This window comes from Elephantulus edwardii, unplaced genomic scaffold (genome assembly GCF_000299155.1).
Source record: "Elephantulus edwardii isolate Elephantulus edwardi_28Jun2011 unplaced genomic scaffold, EleEdw1.0 scaffold00235, whole genome shotgun sequence".
Classification (NCBI taxonomy): Eukaryota; Metazoa; Chordata; class Mammalia; order Macroscelidea; family Macroscelididae; genus Elephantulus; species Elephantulus edwardii.
Window position 1 is genome coordinate 1969014 of NW_006399985.1, and position 21204 is coordinate 1990217.

Genomic DNA, 21204 nt, shown 5'->3' on the forward strand with positions numbered 1-21204 from the left:
AACAACAACTCATCTTGACAATAGATATTCTTTCTTTTACTCCTGAAACACTTTTCCCCAACATGACTTTCAGGTTATAATCTTTTCTGTCTCTCTCTCTGCACCCTTGCTCCCCTCCTTTACAATTTTGGGTCCTCTCCTCAGTCTCCTTTGTTAAATGCTCTTCCTTTTAGATAATGGAACATCCCAAGCTTTCCCAAAGGGAGCTTTTCTCTCTTCCACACATAACTTTAAATTTTAATTTTACACATAATTTAAATTACGGAAGGGAGCACTGGTGGCCTTGTGGCAAGAAGCTGTGCTATTATACCATAAGTGCGCAGTTCGAATCCACCCTCTGCTCCACGGGAGAAGGATGGGCAATATCCTTCCTTGCAGTTAACTACTTCTGAAAACTCATCAGAGAGTCAGCTCAACTGGGTCAGTTCCAATTCAATGGTACACAGCAACAACAACAACAACTTTAAGTTAATGTAAGCCATTTAATTCCCACACTAATATTTTTAAAAATGCAATATTATATTTTTTAGGCAAGAGAATTGTGGCCTAAGAGAGGAAGTATTTCAAGACCACAAGTGACCACTTGTCCAAGTGATGTGACTGTCCTTGAAAGCAAGTGGTTTTGAATCTAAGGTCCAAGTCCTTTATCAACTGTGTTGTCAGTGATTTTCTATTTGTCATATGTGGGATTCGTAAGGGGACCCTGTTCATAGTCCATAAAGTGGTGTGCTGATAACACAAAGGCCATTAATGCAGAGTCATCTCTCTGGTGTTCAAATCCAGTAGAACCCCTGGGGGAGAAAACCTGCTGAAGGGTCAACTATGAGTCAATTCCAAGCAAAAAACAATGAGTTTAAGTTTTGAGGAACTTGTAATATTTTCAATGAAAAACTTACCATTTGGAGTAAAGATCAATCAAAGTAAGTTCAACAGTAATAGCTAATATCTATCCTTCAAGATTTCTTCCTAACTTTTCCTCTTATTTTTGATTGATACTGGTTATTGTTGATTGCCACCAAGTTGAGTATGACTCATAGTGACCGTAAGAACAAAAGGCTTGAAGCCTTTCTGTAACTATTGTTGTTTCTCCAAGTTCATAGTTTCCAGAGGCATGTGGTTTAGGAAGTGGATGCCACTCCTGTTTCCAAACTTGTCTTAAAATGGGAGCGCCACCAAACACTGTCCACCATGGGTAGCTAATATGGTACTTGACCCCTCAATGGCACAAGGTTCAGCCTTACAGTAAACCCAGATTACTTCAGTACCACATATTGACAAAAGAGTGCTGTACAACTTAGAAAAATGTTCCTCCAAAATAAAACAACACACGGGCTGCAGGCCTGAGGGCCCAACCGACTTTTAAATACCAGGGTGTTCGTGTTCTCTCTCTCTCTCCCCCCCTCCCCTCCCTCCCTCCCTCCTTCCCTCTCTCTCCCTCTTCCTGTATCTATCTATCTATCTATCTATCTATCTATCTATCTATCTATCTATCTATCTATCTATCTATCTATCTATCTATCTATCTATCTATCATCTATCACCAAAAGGCCTGAAGCTTTTCTACAACTATTGTCATTTCTTCAAGTTCATAGAGTTTCCAGAGGCTTGTAGTTTAGGAAGTGGATACAACTCCTGCTTCCAAACCTGAATCAATCTGGGAACTCCATCAAACACTGCCCATAAGAGGCAGCCATTATGGTGTTTGACACACCTATAATACAGTTCTTCAACATTACAGCAACTCCAAGTTACTTTAGTACAGCAAATAGACTGACCACTGCTGTACCTCTTAAAAGAATGTTCATCCCAAGTACTTTTCTTTCATGACCTCTGTCAAAATGGAGACAAAGGAGGATATTTTTGTAAGGTAGATCCAAGTGATAGAACCTCGTGATAATGATAAAAACTAGTGGTGCATGAGGTTGACGTTTTGCTTCCTGGGTGTCTCCTACTATTTCTCTAACTGTTACAGTTGGCCAATCAGAATGAGCTCGTAGCTGGCCTTCTTTGAGTGTCAGAGGTTCTAACTGTCACTGCGGGCCAGTCAGAATGAGCTCATAGCTGGCCTTCCTTTGAGCATCTGAGATTCTAACTGGGTCACTGCTGGCCAGTCAGAACGTGCTCGTAGCTGGCCTTCCATTGAGCATCTGAGGTTCTAACTGGCATGGGGAGAGGAGATTGCCGTCTTTTTCTGTCAGGGTCACTGGTGGATTCAAACTGATAGCAAGATGTGGCTTTTGGGTTAACAATGCAACCCTCCTTTGGATCAGGCCACCAGAATGTTCTGTTTCTCTACTTAGATTAAATATGGTAGGGAAAATACTTAACTTCTTAATAGCTGTGAGACTGTTCCATATGAAACGGCTTTATTTCCAATTGTATTTAATTTCTTTTCCCATAAAACTGAAAGTATACAGAATTGTCTTAAATTGAGATAGCCTAAAATAGTCCTCTCTGCTTTCAGCCTGGATCCATCTAACATCAACTGTGATATCCCTGGTGCTACAACCTCTTCTAAACCCAGCTTGAACTTTTGGCAGTTCTTTGTCAGTGTGTTGTTTTAGCCATTTTTTGGATATTTTGCTTGCATGTGATATTAATAATATTGTTCAATAATTTCTGCATTCTATTGGATCACTTTTCTTGGAAATAGAATAAACATGGATCTCTTCCAATCAATTGGCCTGGATTTACTAGCACAGACTGGAAAGCATATCCAAGGCTGTATCTGTTAGTTGAAATGTGTGAATTGATAATTCTATTGATTCCTGGGGCCTTATTTATTTTTTTTTTTTTGCCAGTGTCTTTAGTGCCACTTAGATGTCTTCTTTTATTACCATTGACTCTTGTTTGCATATTATTTTCTGAAATTTTTCATTGTCAACCAATTATTTTTGGTTGTGACTCTGTATATTCATTCCATCTTCTTATGATACTTTCTAGATTATTCAAGATTTTGCCCATAGTGTCTGGAGGCTTGAATTTGTTCTTCACTTCTTTCAATGTTAGAAATGCTCAGCAAAATCTTTCCTTTTTGTTCAGATGCATAATGGCTGAAAGAAAGATGACAAAGCATCATCTCACATATTTTGGGCATGTTGCTAGGAGTGGCTATTCTTTGGACAGGGTTATCATACTTGGAAAGGTCAGAGAAAGAGAGGGCTACCCTCAAAGTAACTCATGGACACAGTGACTGCAGCAAGGAGCTTGAGTGTGTCAGGAATGATGCAGACGACATAGGACAGCATCCAGATCTATTGTTAGCAGGACTGCCAAGCGTTGTATGCAACAGCACTTAACACAATACAGAAAGATGGTCTATCTTCATTACATTTTTCTTCTTAATGATGACTTTTGTTTGTTTGCTGAGTCATGAAGAACCCTATTTCTTCCCTACTTGCTCCTTCAAAATTGAATGTTGCTAGCAAGAACTATCTGTAAACTTGAAAGATTTAAATGCTTTTTACCTTTTGTTGTTGTTATGTGCTGTCAAGTTGAGCACATAGTGACCCTATGAACAGAAGATCTGAATCCTGTTCCATCCTGCACCATCCTCACACTTCCTGACACACAAGAGCCCATGGCAGCAGTCACTGTGTCAGTCCACCTGGTTGAGGGTCTTCCTCTCCTTCACTGACCCTCCACCCTTCCCAACATTATGTCCTTCTCCAAGGGACAGTCCCTTCTAGCAGCATGCCCAGAGTATGTGAGGTGAAGCCTCCTCATTCTTGCCTCCAAAAAGCATTCCATCTGCACCCTCTTCAGGACATATCTGTTTCTTTCAGCAGTCCATGGAATGCTCAGTGCTCTTGTTCAACATCACAGCTCAAAGATGTTAATTCTTCCCTTCCCCCTTCCCAGGAGCATGTTTCTTGTGTTTGAGATGATACATCAGGTGCTCTCTGAGCTGCAAAGGGTAAAAGGAAATCCTCTCCTTACAAACTGACAAAGGTCAAAGGTAAAACATTTTCACAACAGCATGTACCACAAACTCAGAAATAGATCTGGGTTTAATACAAATGACGTAATTTCCTATTAATCTACAGCTACTCTTTTAACTTCATACAGATAATGAGTTAGGCTAAAATGCACTATAATATTTGGTAGACTTCAGGACCAGTATCCTTAGTGCATCAAAAAATACATTTTGATATCCCAAAGAAGCAAGACTCGCAAGTAGACGTTTTAAACATAACTAATCTACAGCTACAAAGTTCTACTCTTGATAACATTTACCTTTTTAGGGACTCTCCCAGTCTGCAAAGGTTAAAAGCAGAGAGTAGACTCAGTATAACATATACACAGAAGTCCGTATTGTAAAGGCTATAAAGACCTGCAGCACAGTGCAAAGATGCCTTCTGCTCCTTCACACTGCATACAAATGAAGTGAATTATGTGGCGTATCTCTTGGTCCACTGTCTGGCTGTCCTGTCATGTTCTGCTCTGTTGGTCAAATACTGAGTGGCTATGCTTCCAACCAGAGGATCTGCCGGGTTGCAGTCTGTCAAAAGGGAACAAATTGACAGCAAAACCTTTGATGTAGTCAAAGCAGGACTCCAGTTATCTTTAAGGATGTCCAGACAGATGGCTACCTGACTGTTGATGTTGCAATGATAGATTCTGGTGCGGAAAGTAACCTTTGGTGGCTTAAATGGATAATCTGATGAATATGTGATATCCAGAAAAAACACACCACCTTTGTATACAGAACCTGGTGGGCCAAGTATAGTTGATCTCCATTCATAAATGGTATCTCCTTTACGCCAGGCACTGCAGTTAGGAGGAGGATCAAGAGTTATTTGAGCCAGCTCCTTCTGAATTCTTTTAGCACGAGCGGATAACTTAGCAGTGGTTTTGCTAGAGAGTTCGGTGTTTTTCTTCTGCTGGGTGGCAAAGGGCTTTCGTTCTTCTTGTTCCTCAGTCTCTGGAGCGGCTGGGTCTCGCTGGTCTGCATCTGAACCACCACTGCTGGTGCTGGACCTCTCATCATCGGACCTTTGCCGATCACTGGACACCTTGGTGAAGTTATTTCTCAGAAAACTTCTGCAAAGCTCTCAGTGCCACCAAGGTTCCTCCCACAATTTTTACACTGTAGACCGACATTTTGTCCAAAATAACGAGGTTTGGGGGGGGGGGGGGGGGATTCCAGAGGAAAACAAACAAAGCCCCATGAAGTACAACAAATTTCCGAGCCAGCGGAGGCAAGGCGAACCGCAGTCAGCGATGTTAATTCTTTTTCTGTCATCCTTATTCATTGTTCAAGTCTTAGATGCATAGCAAGTAATCAGAAAGACTATGGCTTGGATCAGACACACCCTAGTCCTCAAACTGAGCTCATTACCCCTTAATAATTTGTAGAAGTACTGAACAGCAGATTTTTCCCAGTGCAATGCATCTCCTTATTTCATGACTGCTGATACCAAAGATGCTAAATTTTTTAATTACTTTTTAATTAATAAATTATTTTTAAAATTAATTTTTCTTTTTAGTTTAGACTTTTTCTTTAAAAAAATCAACAACTACTGATTCTCTAATTCTCTCTTTGTGTACATATATTAGTATTATCTTTCTCATCCTTTAGGTCTTGAGAATAAAAAATGCGAAGATTTAGTGACAGTTTGTTGGAAATGAAGCAGCTCTGGTGGTCTACTAATGAGGAATTATGTGGCCACGCCGAAGTCAGGTGGTTCGAATCCACCAGCTGCTCCGAGGGAGAAGGCTGATCGATCTCCTGTGTGATTTGCAGTCTCTGTAAACAGGCCGGAAGGTCAACTACGGATCAGTTTTGACTCGTCAACAGTGAGGTGTTGTTCATTGGAAATGCAGCATTTTCATTCTAAAATGGTTTTTGAATTGTTGAAAACTCAGTCTTGATAAATTTATATTGTCTTACAAGTTTTCTACAAACTGTTCATTTCATATAATCTGACATCATAAATAGATCTTCCACAGAGCAAATGTCTACCTTTTGTACTTGGCATGTAGCACCTTATTGTATCTGGTGTTACTTCTATGAATAGCTCATGATAATTAGTTTTTGGGCGAGATGAAATCGTACGGGAGCATGGAAGAAAGGACACCAGTGAATGTTGGCTCTGGTGGCTGTGGTTTGGGTGATAATGGGACAAATCTGACTTGTAGAAACATCATGTACAACAGAATGAGACAAAGCCTGGTCATGTCTTGTCGTCACAGCCACGGATGATCGAGCTCATTGTCGTTCCACTGTGTTGACTCATCTCATCGAAGGTCTTCCTCCTTTACGAATCACAGCACCTTCTCCAAACCTGGTCCTTCCCGCTACATGTCCAAACTAACTGACCGAAAATTAAAAAACACCAAATGCATGACATCACAAAATCTGATGTCAAAATCTTGCCATCACATCTAATGAACAATCTAGCTGAACCTTTTCCAAACAGATGGGTTCAGTCCTCTGACAGTCCATGATGGTTCTCATGTCCTGCACCAACACCCTGAGTTAAAAGCAACACTATTTCTCTCTTATGTGTCATAGTGTCTCTGTAGATTGTTGATAACTTCAAATAGTTTTCTCTAACCTTCATCAGGAGAAAACTTGAGAATTCGTGAATGATTTTTCACCTTTCATGTGTTTATATACTGGTTGCAGACTATGTAGTTGTTGTTGTTTGTTGTGGAGTGAGAACATACTCACAGCTGGTCCTCCAGATTGTCAGAGGCAGTGAATCGAAGGGTAGGAGATTGCCAAGCCTTCTCGTGAGGAGCAGCTGGTGGGTTTGAACTGTCTGCCTTTGATATAGCAGAGTTGCTTCTTACCTCTAAGCCAATTAAGATTATGGGAACTCTGGTGGCCTACATGGTAAAAAGTTGTGCTGACGACCCTAGAGTATACAGTTCAAATCTGCCAGCTGCTCCAGGGTAAAAAGACGAACGATTTTTTCCCCACGAAGTTTCAAAGCTTCTGAAAACCCACTGGAAGGTCAGCGATGAGGCAGTGCTGACTGAATGACGTACAGCAACAATAATACAAAATTACTTTTATTCCTTTTCAATTCAGATTATTGGAGTTGACACAAAGGACATATTAATAATGTAGATTTAGTAAGTTTACCATTTTTAGGAGGTGATGCACAGTTCTAAAGAATAAAATAACTCAAGATTGAAAAATCTGCAGTGACATAAACACTTCCCACTTTCATATTTATTGTATTAATCCATGGGCATAAAGAAAAGTTGAGATGTTGCCACATGAATATTCGTTAATATGAAATATGATGTCAAGGAATCATGTTATTTATTGAAAGAAAATTATCACAAATGCAAAACAGATTCTTTTTTATACTGCTTATTTTCTCTGGAGAATAATTCATGGATTAAGCAATATTTACCACTTGGAAATGGTTAGCAAAATGTTAGCCCTATCACTGAAACAACTGAAAATGAAAATGGTCTTGTAAAAATCTTCTAACAGCTCGCCGTATCTTTGACCACCAATTAGCCAGTGCTACCATGCATGAATGTCTCCATTCTCCAGTCAAATCCCTGGAAATGTACTCAGCTGGTAACTAGTTTTTATTTATTGAGCAGTTAGTATGTGCCAGGGTTAAGACATACATTAGTAATCATGAGTAAATTTCTGAATATATGAGTTTTAACATTTTTCCACATGAAAAGCTAAAAAAACCAACTAGAGTAAGCATAATTCTTCCTTCATTTATTCTCTTGAAAAATCAGAAAATTTGGCAAAAATGGGCCTTCTTCAGTGTGGATTGCACCTCAAGGTAAAGAGGACAAAGATCTTCACAATTGACCTGGGGCTGCAGGTACAGCAGATGTTAGGAGACTGGCACAAGCCAGGTTATGACAGCAAGCTCACGCATAGCAGATGTTAGGAGACTGGCACAGACGGGGTCCTAATAGCAGGCGAAGGTACGCACAGGTCAGGAGACTGGCACAGGATGGGCTGTGACAGCAGGCTCAGGTACGCACAGGCTAGGAGATTGGCACTAGGTCAGCTGAGTGTCATTCTGTTGCACTTGGGTAGCCTTGAGTCGGAACAACCTCAAAGGCATTGAACAACAGCAGCGTTCTCACAGCTACAAATTGTCTGAACATGAGTGGTAATTTTGCCTTTGCTGTTGTTGTTACCTTAGAGTCAGGACCGACCGCTGCTGACACTTTGGTGGCTTTTCAGAGGCAGTCAATCACACGGGAGGAGATTGCCCATCTTTCCCCCCACAGAACAGCTGGTGGCCTCGAACTGAGTGCCTTTGGGATTGTAGCTCAGCTTCTTGCTACTAGGCCACTCAGAAGTGACCCTTGGTTGATCGTCCAGTGGGAATTTGGAGGCAGTGGTTCGTGCAGGAGGAGATTGCCAGTCTTTTGCCTGCAGAACTGCTAGTGGATTTGAACCATGTACCTTAGGGTGGCAGTGCAGCACCTTTACCACTTGACAACCAGAGCTCGCTTATGAACCCAATATCTGTTTGATCCTTTGGATAACTTAAAGGCAGCCTTGTTAATAAATGTTTACTCAGTCTCTCTCTCTCCCTCTCTCTCTCTCTCCGTCTCTCTCTCTCTCTCTCTTTCTCTCTCTCTTCACACACACACACACACACACACACACACACACCAAAATGAAGAATCCTGAGTATCCCAGGGATTGTCAAAAGAACAAACAGATACAGAGAAGGTGTAGCCAGAGTACTCCTTGGCGGCAAAGATGATGACACTTCTTCTCACACAGGAGAGGATTTGAACTGCATGCCTTCTGGGTTGACAGTGTAGCTCCTTACCACTGGGCCACCAGAACTCCCTATAGTGTTTCATGTTGTTGTTGTTTTGTACCACTCATAGCAACCGTATGTACAACAGCTCTGAAGCCTGCCTTATCCTGAGCCAGTACTGTGCCAATCCACCTCGTCTGGGGTCTTCTCCTCCTGCGCTGCCCCTCCACCCTTCCAAATATGATGTCCTTTTCCGAGAACTGGTGGTCTCTCCTGACCACGTGCGCAAGGTGCGTGAGATGGAGCTTCCAAATCCTTGCTCCCAGGGATCCACTTGGTTTCGCCCTCTCCCACATAATCTGTTTGTTCTCTTGTTGATCTGTGGTATGCTCTTCTCCAGACAACTCAAAGGCACCACTTCTTCTTCTGTCTTCCTCGGTTAGTTTAGTGTAGTGAACTATCCTTCCATAGCTGAGTATGGTGAACTGGAATACTAAATTCTGAACTCACCGGAGTCCTGCTCTGGCATGTACTGAGATAATAAGACATGACCTTAAATCTGTAATTGGACTAATGTCTCTGACAGTTTGAATCCAGTAGCAGCTAATGAGGGATTAATAAGTAAGATTTCCTTTTACTCGGATCCACAGTCAACATCCATGGTACCAGCAGTAAAGAAATTTAAAGTTGTATGGAATTAAAAAAAAAAATCTGTTTACAAGAACATCTCCAAAATTTTGAAGAGCAATGGTGTCAATTTGACGACTAAGGTGAACATGATCCAAGCCATGATCAATTCAACTACTTGTTCTACATTTAAAAGGTCAACAGTGAATAAGGATGGCCGAAGAACGGATCCTGTTGAGTTGTGGTGTTGTAGAAGAGTACCGAGTATGTCATGGATTGCAAAGAAAACAAAAATGTCTCGGAGAAAGTGCACACTCTGTTATAATACTTTGCCTGGTCTTCTCAAGCGGCTTGGAGTCAAGGATTCTGAGGCTTCGTCTGACATACTTTGAACATGTTGCAAGGAGGGACCTGTCCTTGGAGAGGGACATCATGCTTGGAAGGGTGGAGGGACAGTGAAGGAGGGGAAGACCCTCGATGAAATGGATTGACTCGGTGACTGGGGAAATGGAGGTAGGTGTGTCAGAAGTAATAAGGTTGGCACAGGCTAGAGCAGGGTTCAGGGCTGTTGTACATAGCGTCACTATGAGTCTCAAGCAACTCAACAGCACATAACAATAATAATAACAGACACTTCTTGGAGGCAAGGATGGTGAAGCTTCAGCTCACATACTTTGGACATGCTGCTAGGAGGAACTAGTCATTGGAAAGGGACATCGTGCTTGGAAAGATGGAGGATCAGAGAAAAGGAGGAATGAATGGACAGAATAACTTTCCCAATGGACTGAAGAAATCAGAGATGATGAGGTGGCACAGGATAGGGTAGAGTTCAGCCCCATTAACAGAGTTACTGCAAGATCACTAACAACTGCAAGATCATTAACAGGATCACTGCAAGAACACCAACAATATGTATGGTTGTTGTTGTTGTTAAGTGCCATCGAGTCTCAGGCGACTCATAACGACCCTGTGAAGGAGAGTCCTCGATCCTTGGGTGTCTCTCATCCTCTCTCCAGGTTCATAGGGTTTCTAGAGGCAAGCTATTATGGAAGTGGATGCCACTTCTGCTTCCAAGCTTGTTTTCATCGTAGAGCTCCATCCCACTCTGTCCGTATTGGGTAACCAGCCATTAACGCATTTGACACATCAGTGTCACAGTGTTCAGCCTCACAGCAACCGCAAGTGACCGCATATTTATGATAGACACATATAATTACCACGGGGAGCCTCCTTTGGCTTAGAGGTTAGGAATTGTACTGCCAACCCAAAGGAACATGATTCAAATTCTGCATAGCTTCTCTGCACCAGGAAGATGGGCAACCTCCCTTGTGATTTACTGTCTCCAAAAGTGTGCTGTAAGTCAATTTGGACTTGACAACAACAAGGAAATAATCATTGTAATATTTATCTATCAATATACCTGAAGAAACTGTGCTGCAATCCCAAAGACAGGTGGTTCAAATCCTGCAGCTGGTCTGTAGGAGAAGGAGGGATAATCTCCTCCAGGACGAATTACTGTTTCTGAAAACCACCGGGGTGGGGGTGTGGGTGTCTAAGTCAGCTATGGGACTACAGGGAAAAAATCAACTATCTAATTTATAGTTTATCATTTACTAAAAGAGATGAACTGAAGATTTCAAAGGGCAGCACTAGAAAACAAAGCAAAGTATTCGAGCAGAATGTGCATGCAAAGAGCTAGAATTGGAAAATAAAGAGGGAAGAACTTGCTTGGCATTCTAAAGTTGAAAGAGCTGGAAAAAAAACAACAACACCCCATTTTCAAGCCTCAAATTGCAATACTGAGAGATGCTTTGGGCAAAAATCTTGAATGATTCAGGATGCATGAAAAACAGATAAAAGATCAGACCCAACGTACCAACTGCAGCTCAGGGTGAGACTTGGAGAAAATTCAAGAACAAGTAGAGTCCGCCCAGTCTGCAGGCTGAGGCATTAGCCCCAGACGCCCTGCAGGCAATCACTGCCCCATACTCCTCCTCCCACCTCTATTCCCGGCTGCTGTTGCAAAGGGACAGAGTCACATATGGAAGGAAATACTGCAAGCCTGGCCCTTTCATTACCTCCCTCTGGTCCCCTGATGATAAAAGCTTAGTGGCCTTACCAGAGACATCTCAAAGGCTGCCCTGGATGAGCTAGATGGCCTGCTTGCCAAAACAAACAAACAAACAAACAAACCAAAAACCAAAACAACAAAACTCCACCCACGATGGAAACGCAAAGTGCCAGGTGTGCAGAACATCAACACTCCTTTTTGGGAGGTCTGTTCTGGAGCCAAGGCCTTCTCCCCCTTGCCATCATCATTGAAGCACTCAGAGACTTCCCATGCCAGATCAAATAAGTGGAAAGTGGGTGATTCAAGGGGCAGGAAGCAGCATCCCGTGGCCCCCCGTGCAGGTGACCACAGACCTGTGCCTCGAAGAAGACTCCCCAGATAGATTCTTCACCGACCTCATTAACAGAGGGAAGCAGAAAAATTGTCTGCCACGTCTTTGCGGTGAGAAGCTGAATATTGTTGAAATGTCATTGGAAAGTACCGACGAGAACCTGAAAACCAGTGCAGCTGGCCTCCTTCCACGAGGTGGAAGCTGATTGCCTCTGGGAACTAACTGCCCACGCTGACCTGATTGGAGGCTCGCCTTGGCCAAATGGCTAATTTGAGCAAGGTCTACCTGTCTCGCAATTGAATGACTTCCTGCATCTCTCAGGAAACAAGGGACACAGTAATTGCCAGTTCCGTCTCAATTTGTCAGTCTGAATCGACTCTGAGAGCTCTCCCTGGAACCTATCCTCTTCCTGGAAGGGTGCCTGGTCCAGGTGTTCAGGTGCTTGCCGATGCCCTTGGAGAGCGTCTGGATAATTCATTGTGTGCTGTCAGCGTCTGACCTGACTCATCTATCCTGTGTCCAAGCACCAACTACTTAAGGAAGCTTTGCCGGAATGGTGTCCAGCTGACGAACTCAAGTCCCAAGCGTCTCCAAGTTCTCTTAGAAAGAGCCTCAGCCATCCTCCGGCATCTAGCTTTAGATGAGTGTGGGATCATAGGCTCCAAGGTCACTGCCATTGTGCCTGCCCTGAGCCGCCGTTCCCCACACAGGACCTTCGGCTTCCGTGGAATCCTAGTCACCCTGACTGTCTTAGAGAGCCTTCTGCAGCACCTTGTTCCACCGAACAGCTCCATATGTGAGCTGTTTCCAGTTCCTCTGGAATATGACTTGGAAACTGCACGTTCTCACAACCTTAGGGCAATTCAAGGCTGTATTGAGGATCTGAACCTCATGGTACTGGAGTTGGGGGGCCCCAGCACAGGTTTAGTGCCATCTGTTCTGATTGTGAGGTCACAGAATATTTTGATCCACAGCCCAGCCTACTTCACTGGGGTGCATGCATCCCACCTCCTCTCTGGGCACATTGGAGATGGAGCCTGGTATAGGAGTCCAGGAACATTTCTAAGACTCGTCTAATGAGAGAGAGAGAGCGTGGCCCAGCAGGGACAGGACCAGAAGCGGGAACAAGAGGATCTGATGGTGTGGGACCTTGTGGAGATAAGTCCTGGGTTCAAATATTGGTATTACTATTTCTTGGAGGTAGGGTAGGGAGTATGGATTTGGGCCTGAGACATAAACATAGAAATTATAACTGCAAAGAATGTTCTAAATAAATGGAGGAAATAAAATAAATCTGATGGAAAAAAAAAAAAAAAGGAAAGAATACACAGAAGAACCATACCAAAAATAACTGGCTGACATTGAAATAGTCAGGAATTACACACGAACAGGAGCCAATGGCAATGAAAGAAAAAGTCCAAGCTCCTTGGAAGGTACTAGAAAAAAAAAAATAAGGCCCTAGGAATCAATAGGATACCAATTGACATCATTTAACTAACTTGTGCAGCCCCCGATGGGCTCACCAATCATGTCAGGAAATTTGGAGAACAGCTGTTTGGAAGACTGACTGGAAGAGATCCACATTTGTTCCCATTTCCAAAAAGGGTGATCCAACAGAGTGTGGAAATTATCAAACTATCATTAATATCACATGCAAGGAAAATATGGCTGAAGGATATCCAAAAAAGGCTAGAAAAGTACATTGGCAGAGAACAGCCAGAAGTTCAAGCAAGGTTTAGAAGAGGCCCTGGACCAGGGATATCATTGCTGATGTCAGATGGATCCTGGCTAAAAGCAGAGAATACCAGAACAATGTCTATTTGTGTTTTAACTGTGCAAAGATATTTGACTGTGTGGATAATAGCAAATAATGACTAACATTGAGAAGAAGGGGAATCTCAGAATACTTAATTTTGCTCCTGGAAACCTATACCTACACAAAGAAGCTGTTGTCCGAATAGAACAAGGGAACACTCATGGTTTAAAATCAGGAAAGGTGTGCAACAGGGTTGCATCCTTTCTCCAGAACTATTCAATCTGTATAATGAGCAAATCATTTGAATAACTGAACTCTATTGGAAGAAGACTCATCAACGACCTGCATTATGCTAATATTACAACCTTACTCGTTGAAACTGAGAAGGACAGGAAATAATTGGTGCAGAAGATCAAAGAATACGCCCTTTCATATAGATTACATTTCAGCATCAAGAAAACGAGAATCCTCACCACTGGACCCATGAGCAACGTCATGATAGTTGGAGAAAACATAGAAACTGTCCGTGATTCTTTCTGTTTGAATCCACAATCAATACTTGGTATCAGTAGTCAGAAGATCAAAAGACACAGTGCAGTGGGGAAGTGTATTGTCAGGGACTTCTCCAAATTACTGAAGAGCAACGAAGTCATTTTGAAGACTAAGGTGTGCCTGATTTAGGCCATGGTCTTGTTAATCACTATGTGTCTGAGAGTTGGACAATGAATAAGGATGACCAAGGAATAATCGATGCCTTTGAATTATGATGTTGGACAAGAGTACTGAATATCCTATGGACAGCCAACAGAACAAACAAATACGTTTTTGAGAAAGTGTAGCCTAAGTGCTCCTTGGAGGTAAATATGGTGAAGCTTTGTCTCATAAACTTTATCATGTTGCTAGGAGAGGCTATTCCTTAGAAAGGGACATAGTACTTGGAAAGGGGAAGGGACAGTGAAGGAGAGGAAGATTCTCAGATGGACTGACACAGTGACTGCAGCAATGGACTCCAGCGTATCAGAGCTGGTGACGATGGCACGGGGCAGGCTTCAGGTCTGTGGTTCACTGGGACACAGTGGGTTATTCTTATCTCAGTGATACCTGAAAATAACAGCACCATGATTTTAATAACTTGTTGTTGTTGTTGTTTAATGCCATCGAGTCGTAGACGACTCATAGCGACCCTATGAACGAACAGCCTGAGCACTGTTCGTACATAGAGTTTCCGGAGGTAAGCCATTTCGGAAGTGGATGCCGCTCCTGCTTCCAGGCTTGATTTAGTTGGGAAGCTCCAGCCAACACTGTCCACCATGGGTGCCCATTACCACGATTGACACATCACTGTCACAGGCTTCAGCATCACAGCAACCACGAGTTACCTCTGTACAGCAACACACAGACCAGTGCTATACCACCTAGAAGAATGTTTGACAGGAGGCTTAAGGCCACCTCCTGGTTCAAACCCTAGGCCCAGGCTGGCTAGCCTCACTCCAGGGACAGAGCAAACCTGCATGTCAAACACATTCCAGGAAAAGCAGTCGACTCCAAAAGCTTGCCATGATTCCTGCACTCCCACCACCATGCTCCTTCCTTCTGGCAAGGAGAGCTTCCCAAGAGCCTGGGAGGAGCCAGCCAAAACCAGCTTTAATAACTTAAGTCACAGAAATATTACATATCAGCCTTCAGTTTTATACAATTTAACTTATTTCATTCTTAATATAGTACTGAGGAAACCTGGTGTCATAGTGCATAGCACGTTGTACTGTTGACTGAAAGGTGGGCAAGAGAAATGGGTATCTCCTCCAGTAAAGATCTGTGGTATCAGAGACCAACTGAGGGCCACTCTGAATTAACTCTCTCTATGACAGTGAGTTTGGCTTTATTACAAGGTGAAGTTACAGTAGTCTCAGAGGTAGGAACTACTGTTCCGTAAAGAGAGTAATGGACAAGAAGGTTAAACACCAAGTATGTAAGGCCACACAGAGTTTCAGGTGTTAAATGAAAACACTGGCTTTGAGTCCTAAGCTGCTCTCTCTTTCACTCTGCTGCCCCCTGAAGCGATGTGGTGGCCTCTGCACACCGAGTCCAGCAGATGTGATTACTCCTTGGGATTCACACTGTATGGGGATTCTGGCTGGCTGGTCAAGGTGACTCTCTGTGGTACCCAAGGCGGTCATTCTGAATGGGAGCAGCCTGCTCACCTTTCTCCCCGGAGAGCTGGCAGATTTGAACCTCTCACCTTTTAGTTCTCAGCACATTATGACACCAGAGTCCCTTAAAAAAAGTACTCAAATTTGCAATCCATTTTATATTGTGAAATTTAGAAATATTTTTATAGTCCCTGTTGAATTCTAACTCCATTTCGAATGAGAAGATTTACTCTCCAGAGTACTGGCAAGAAATGGTGTCAGTCAATACTCTTCTCTAGCACCACAACTCAAAGGAATTGATTCTTCTGCCGGCATTAGTTCAGCTTTCTGATGCAGAGCAATTAACTGCAAAGACCATGCACTGAGTCAGGTGCACCTTACTCTTCAGACTGAAATCATTGCTCTTTAGCTTTTTGGAGAGTTCTCTGACAGTAGATTTCCCTACTGTAATTCATCTCTTGATTTCCTGACTTTTGGAACCAAGAGTATTGAGTGGGAGCCAAGCAATCTGAAAATGTTAATAACTTCAATCTTTTCTCCATCTACCGTGGTGCTGCCAGTTGGTCCAACAGTGAGAATCTTTGTCTTGTCGATGTTGAGCTTCAGTCTATATTGATGACTACAGTCTTTGACCTTCTCCAGCAAACATTTCGGGTTCTCCTCAGCTTCAGCAAGCAAGGTTGTGTTGTCTGCATAGTACAAGTTGTTGATGAGTCAACAAGGCTAATGTCACATTCTTCCTCATAAAGTCCAGCCTCTGATCTGTTCTGCATGTTGTTGTTGTTATGTGCCATCAAGTCGTTTGCGACTCATAGAGACCCTATGTACAACAGCCCTAAACCCTGCTCTATTCTGTGCCAATTGCATCTCCTCTGACACACCCATCCGGATTACCCCAGTCGCTGGATCAATCCACCTCATAAAGGGTCTTCCCCTCCTGCGCTGTCCTTCTACTCTACCCAGCATGATGTCCCTCTCCAAAGACCTATCTCTTCTTGCAACATGTCCAAAGTATGTCAGACGAAGCCCCAGAATCCTTGCCTGCATAGAGATTGAAAATATGTGGAAACAGGATGCATGCCTGGTGCACTTCGTTCCTGATTCTGAACCATGCAGTGCTTCATTGATCTGTTGCAGTTCTTGTTAATTGCCTTCAAGTCGAGCATGACTCATAGTGACCCTATGAACAAAAGGCCTAAAGCCCCTCTACAACTGTCGACATTTATCAAAGTTCATAGAGTTTCCAGAGGCATGTTATTTAGGAAGTGGAGGCCACTCCTGCTCTAGAGTGTCATTAAATAGATGACAACTCTATTGTTGTAATATTTGGTGAGCAAATAAATAGAAATGTGCCAGGAAAGCACAGAACATTAGGATTATAGACAAGAACTCTTTGAGCCCAAATCAGAACAATAATGTGAGGGTAAAAGAAAAGAAATCAGGGAACTGGAGCTTGCCAGAGTCTCCTCATAATTACCTCTGCTGGAGGATGAGATGCAGTTAGTACTGAAGGCTCTGTTATTGATCTTCTGCAGCAGGTGCTTCCCCAAGTACTCAACTCCATAGCACCTAACAACCACAAATCAGAGGACAGAAAGACTGCCATCTAACCTCAGCTGATGACACCTGGTTTCTTGGTTTGTTTCTACTCAGGTGACTTTAGGTTACCCAAACGCCAGGTCACCTTACCCAAAGACACAGATCATCATAACTTCTGCTTATTCTTCATGAGACACAAATCCATCCTTTTCAGCAAGTGCCTAACAGCTGAGTGAACACACTGTCTCTTAAAGGAAATGTCTTTGTACCTCATCCCTATGGGAAGCCACATTTCGTAGTAAATATTTGGAATAAACCAAATGCTGCTTCAGGTTATGAGGGAGGCGGATACAAGCTGGAATTCACCTGAAGGAGGGCAGTCATTACATGTTTACTGGGGTAGACACTAAGGCAAACCTTAAGCACAGCATTCTTGTATTGTATTCACTAACCCCTCCCTCCTGAACCAAGCATAAGGTTTCCAATAGAAAGAGCTTAGCTTCATTTGCATTGAATTCTCTTGGTGATTTGCTCCCCCTGCGGCAATTTTCAATAAAGACACAGGGAAGCTAAGGTCGGTATTTCAGTTCAAGAACTGTTCGCGTCCTGATTTACCTGTTTTCTCCTACATTTTTGGTGTTCTGTTTTGTTATCTCACCTTCTAAATTGAAAACATTGATTTTTAGAAATTTTACAAATGAACTAGGTGTAAAAAGCAAGAACAAACTTTTATATCTTATTTCTATTATCTTGTGAGTTCTTTCCTCAGCAGGAAAAGGAAGGTATGGGATTTGGAATTTCAAATTTGGAATTTGAAGAATGGGGTACTTCGAAAACTCACTGAATAACTTTCCAGAGCCTGTAACTCACCTGGCTCGATGCAGCGGTCTGCAGGAGGGAGTAGCCCTCACTAATCTGAGTGCTCTCAAGCTCGGATTCTGTTTGGGGAAACAGGACTTCATTTAGATTTCCCCTGGTGGTTCCACATTAGAGTATGGTACTCTCTGCCAGCACAAACCCCCACCCCCCAAATGAGAACAGGGCATGTTAAATGTTTAACAAAGGAGCTGGTCTCAAAGTTGCTTCACTTTTCCCCCCTAATAACATTTCATCTTGCTTTGGTTGAAAGTCCCCCTTATCCCAGAAGTGCACGGTTCAAATCCACCAGATGCTCTGCTGAAGAAGGAGGAACAGTCGCCTCCTGTACCAGTCAGATCCAATTTGATGGTACACGCATAAAAAAAAAAAAAAGAAAGTCCCCACAGAAAAACTTCTCTCACGGCTCAGGAACATTCTCTTTCTTTCTCATCTGGTTGTTCTATTCCCGTTAATTTAGCTTCTCTACCTCCTGACAATCTCCCTATTTTACTGTCATTGTGGAACACGTATCATGTTGGGGGGATTTTTTTCTTTTTAAGGAGCACAATATTTATGTATGAGTTTTGGTTTTTTTAATCAATTAGTTAGTTAGCTACCAGGTGACCTCATTTGTGAAAGGTTGTTTTATTTTGTTTGCTTGTTTTGTTTTGTTTATTTTGTTTGGTTGTTTTGTTTTGTTTATTTTGTTTCATTTTAAAGAAGCACTGTATGTCTCATAGATTCAAATTATATAGTTATTGAGTTTACGTTTTGTCAAACTCCAAATCCTAAAAGCAATGACAAGCTGTGTCTCAATTGACCTGAGGTTAACTAAAGGATGACATTCTGTCTTTCTAGTTGACAATGGGTCTGTACAGTGTGAAGTTCAAAGTTGAAATAGTATCATTTAAGCCCACTTTGTCTGGATATTGAAGCACCTGAGATGTTGAAGTGCTTGAGATTTGAATAAAGCAAGTAAGTCCATTTTCTCAATCTGTTGTTGGCTTTTGTGAATCAGATATAAGTGATTTATCTTATCATTGAGTTTGTGCAGCTCCTGACTGAGTAGGTGTATTTTCTCCTCTGACTTAGTAGTGAGGTATCTGAGCATAACCGCTATAGGTGTTGTCAAGTCAGACACAGCAGGTCCCTTACCTTACACAACCTTGCCCTGGCCTGCATGCCATCACCATCTCGATATTGCTCAAGCGCATCAGTGCGTCACTGTGTCACTGTGTCACTCCTTGATCATGGAGAATGGACATGCGTACCGGACGGGCAGGCAGGGAAGGGTCTCCTTGCTGCCTTGACAGGAATGGTGTGTGCTCTGTGTTTCCTTTGGTACTTTAGCAGCTACTAAATCCTGCCACACTTCCTATTGTTGGCTGACAAGAAACAGAAGCCTCTTCACAGGAGTGACTGCTGGCAGATGGATCAAGCCTCTGAGATGCTGTGTCCCAGCCTTTCATCTGTCCAGCTGAGCCCGGTCATTTCAAAGTGTGCTTTCACACCTCGCTTCCCTTAGGGCTGCAACTTACGGCGGTATGGGTAATAGTTTAATTTAGAAAGTTATTTTTAAACATCTACTATATGTCTGGTAGTGTGCTGTGTGCTTTCTGGAGGTTAGAAAGAACAGGTATGCGGCATATTAGCTTCATGTGTTTAATTGTTAAAAGAGAGTTATAAATTGACTTAGACATACTGTTGAAATAGATAGATTAGTATCACTGAGTCTTGTTGTTTTTGTAGCTTAATGGACTCTTTTAGGGCTAATTAGTGAACAGAGCTTGTGGAGAAAATAATGAACACAGAAGCATTTTGAGAAAAAAAAGTAACTTACATATACATCATCTTTAAGAAAAATGTTAATATCACATATTGAAATTGAAGTAAGAAAATATTGTTACAGTAAAAGATGTTAAAGCTAGAACTTGTAGAAGGCAGAAAATGATCAGGGAAGAAAGAGTCAGCTGTTCCCTGGAAAACAGAGAGTGACAGAGAAGTGGGACGGTGCCCTGTGAAAGGTGAAAGACAAAACTGAGTCTTGGAAGAATGAGAGAGGCTCAGTGAGTTCTACCTCTCACAGTTTTCATTGCATTTGCTTCTTTATTTAGACACAGAAATGCAGAGAGTTGTTGTTGTTGTTGTTGTTGTTGTTGTTGTTGTTATGTGCCGTCAAGTTGCCTGCGACTCATAGTGACCTATGTACAACAGCCCTAAACTCTGCTCTGTCCTGTGCCAATCTCACCGTCTCTAACACACCTACCCCCAGTATCCCAGTCACTAAATCAATCCATTTCATCAAGGGTCTTCCTCTTCTGCACTATCTCTCTACCTTCTCAAGCATGACGTCCCTCTCCAAGGACTGGTCCCTCCTTACAGCATGTTCAAAGTTTGTCAGCCAAAGCTTCACAATTCTTGCCTCCAAGGAGGAGCTGGACTTCACCTTCTCCAGGATAAACCTGTTTGTTTTCCTAGCAGTCCATGGTATATTCAATACTCTTCTCCAGCACCACAGCTCAAGGCATCAATTCTCCTTCTGTCCTCCCTAGTCATTGCCCAGCTCTCCAAAGATGCTGTCCTAGATATGCTCACTAAGTTGTGCCAAGAAATCTGGAGAACAACCACTTGGTCAACTGACTGGAAGAAATCTATATTTGTTCCCATCCCAAAGAAGGGTGACCCAAAAGACTGTGGAAATCATCGAACAATATCATTAATATCACATGCAAGCAAGATTTTGCTAAATATTATTTAAAAATTACTGGAACAGCACATCAACAAAGAACTGCCAGAAGTGCAGGCTGGGTTTAGACCGGGCTGTGGTACTAGGGATATTGTAGCTAATGTTAGATGGATCTTGGCTGAAAGCAAGGAGTACCAGAAATGCAGAAGGTACAGTTTTATTTAATAATTATCTATCTTTGATAGAAAACCAGTCCAGGTGCTGATTGTGGGACAGACCACCAACTACTCATATGCAAATTCAAGCTCAAGTTGAGGAAAATTAAGTCAAATCCATGGGAACCAACATTTGACCTTAACTCTGTCCCACTAGAATTTCAAAACCAGGAGTAGGTTTGTTATGATCTACACAGTCAAATGCCTTTGCATAGTCAATGAAACACAGATAGACATTCCTCTGGTATTCCCTGCTTTCAGCC

At 42.5% G+C, this 21204-nt stretch overlaps 1 protein-coding gene across 1 annotated transcript; it reads right to left on the reverse strand.

Moving 5' to 3' along the window:
• Positions 1–4391: 4391 nt before the first annotated feature.
• Positions 4392–19254, reverse strand: LOC102844021 (ubiquitin-conjugating enzyme E2 E3-like). The gene is made up of 3 exons (XM_006898612.1): positions 19206–19254; positions 18053–18120; positions 4392–5015 (listed from the first exon to the last, which is right to left on the reverse strand). The coding sequence occupies exons 1-3, from the start codon at positions 19252–19254 to the stop codon at positions 4392–4394; spliced, it is 741 nt and encodes a 246-aa protein (XP_006898674.1).
• Positions 19255–21204: the final 1950 nt, after the last annotated feature.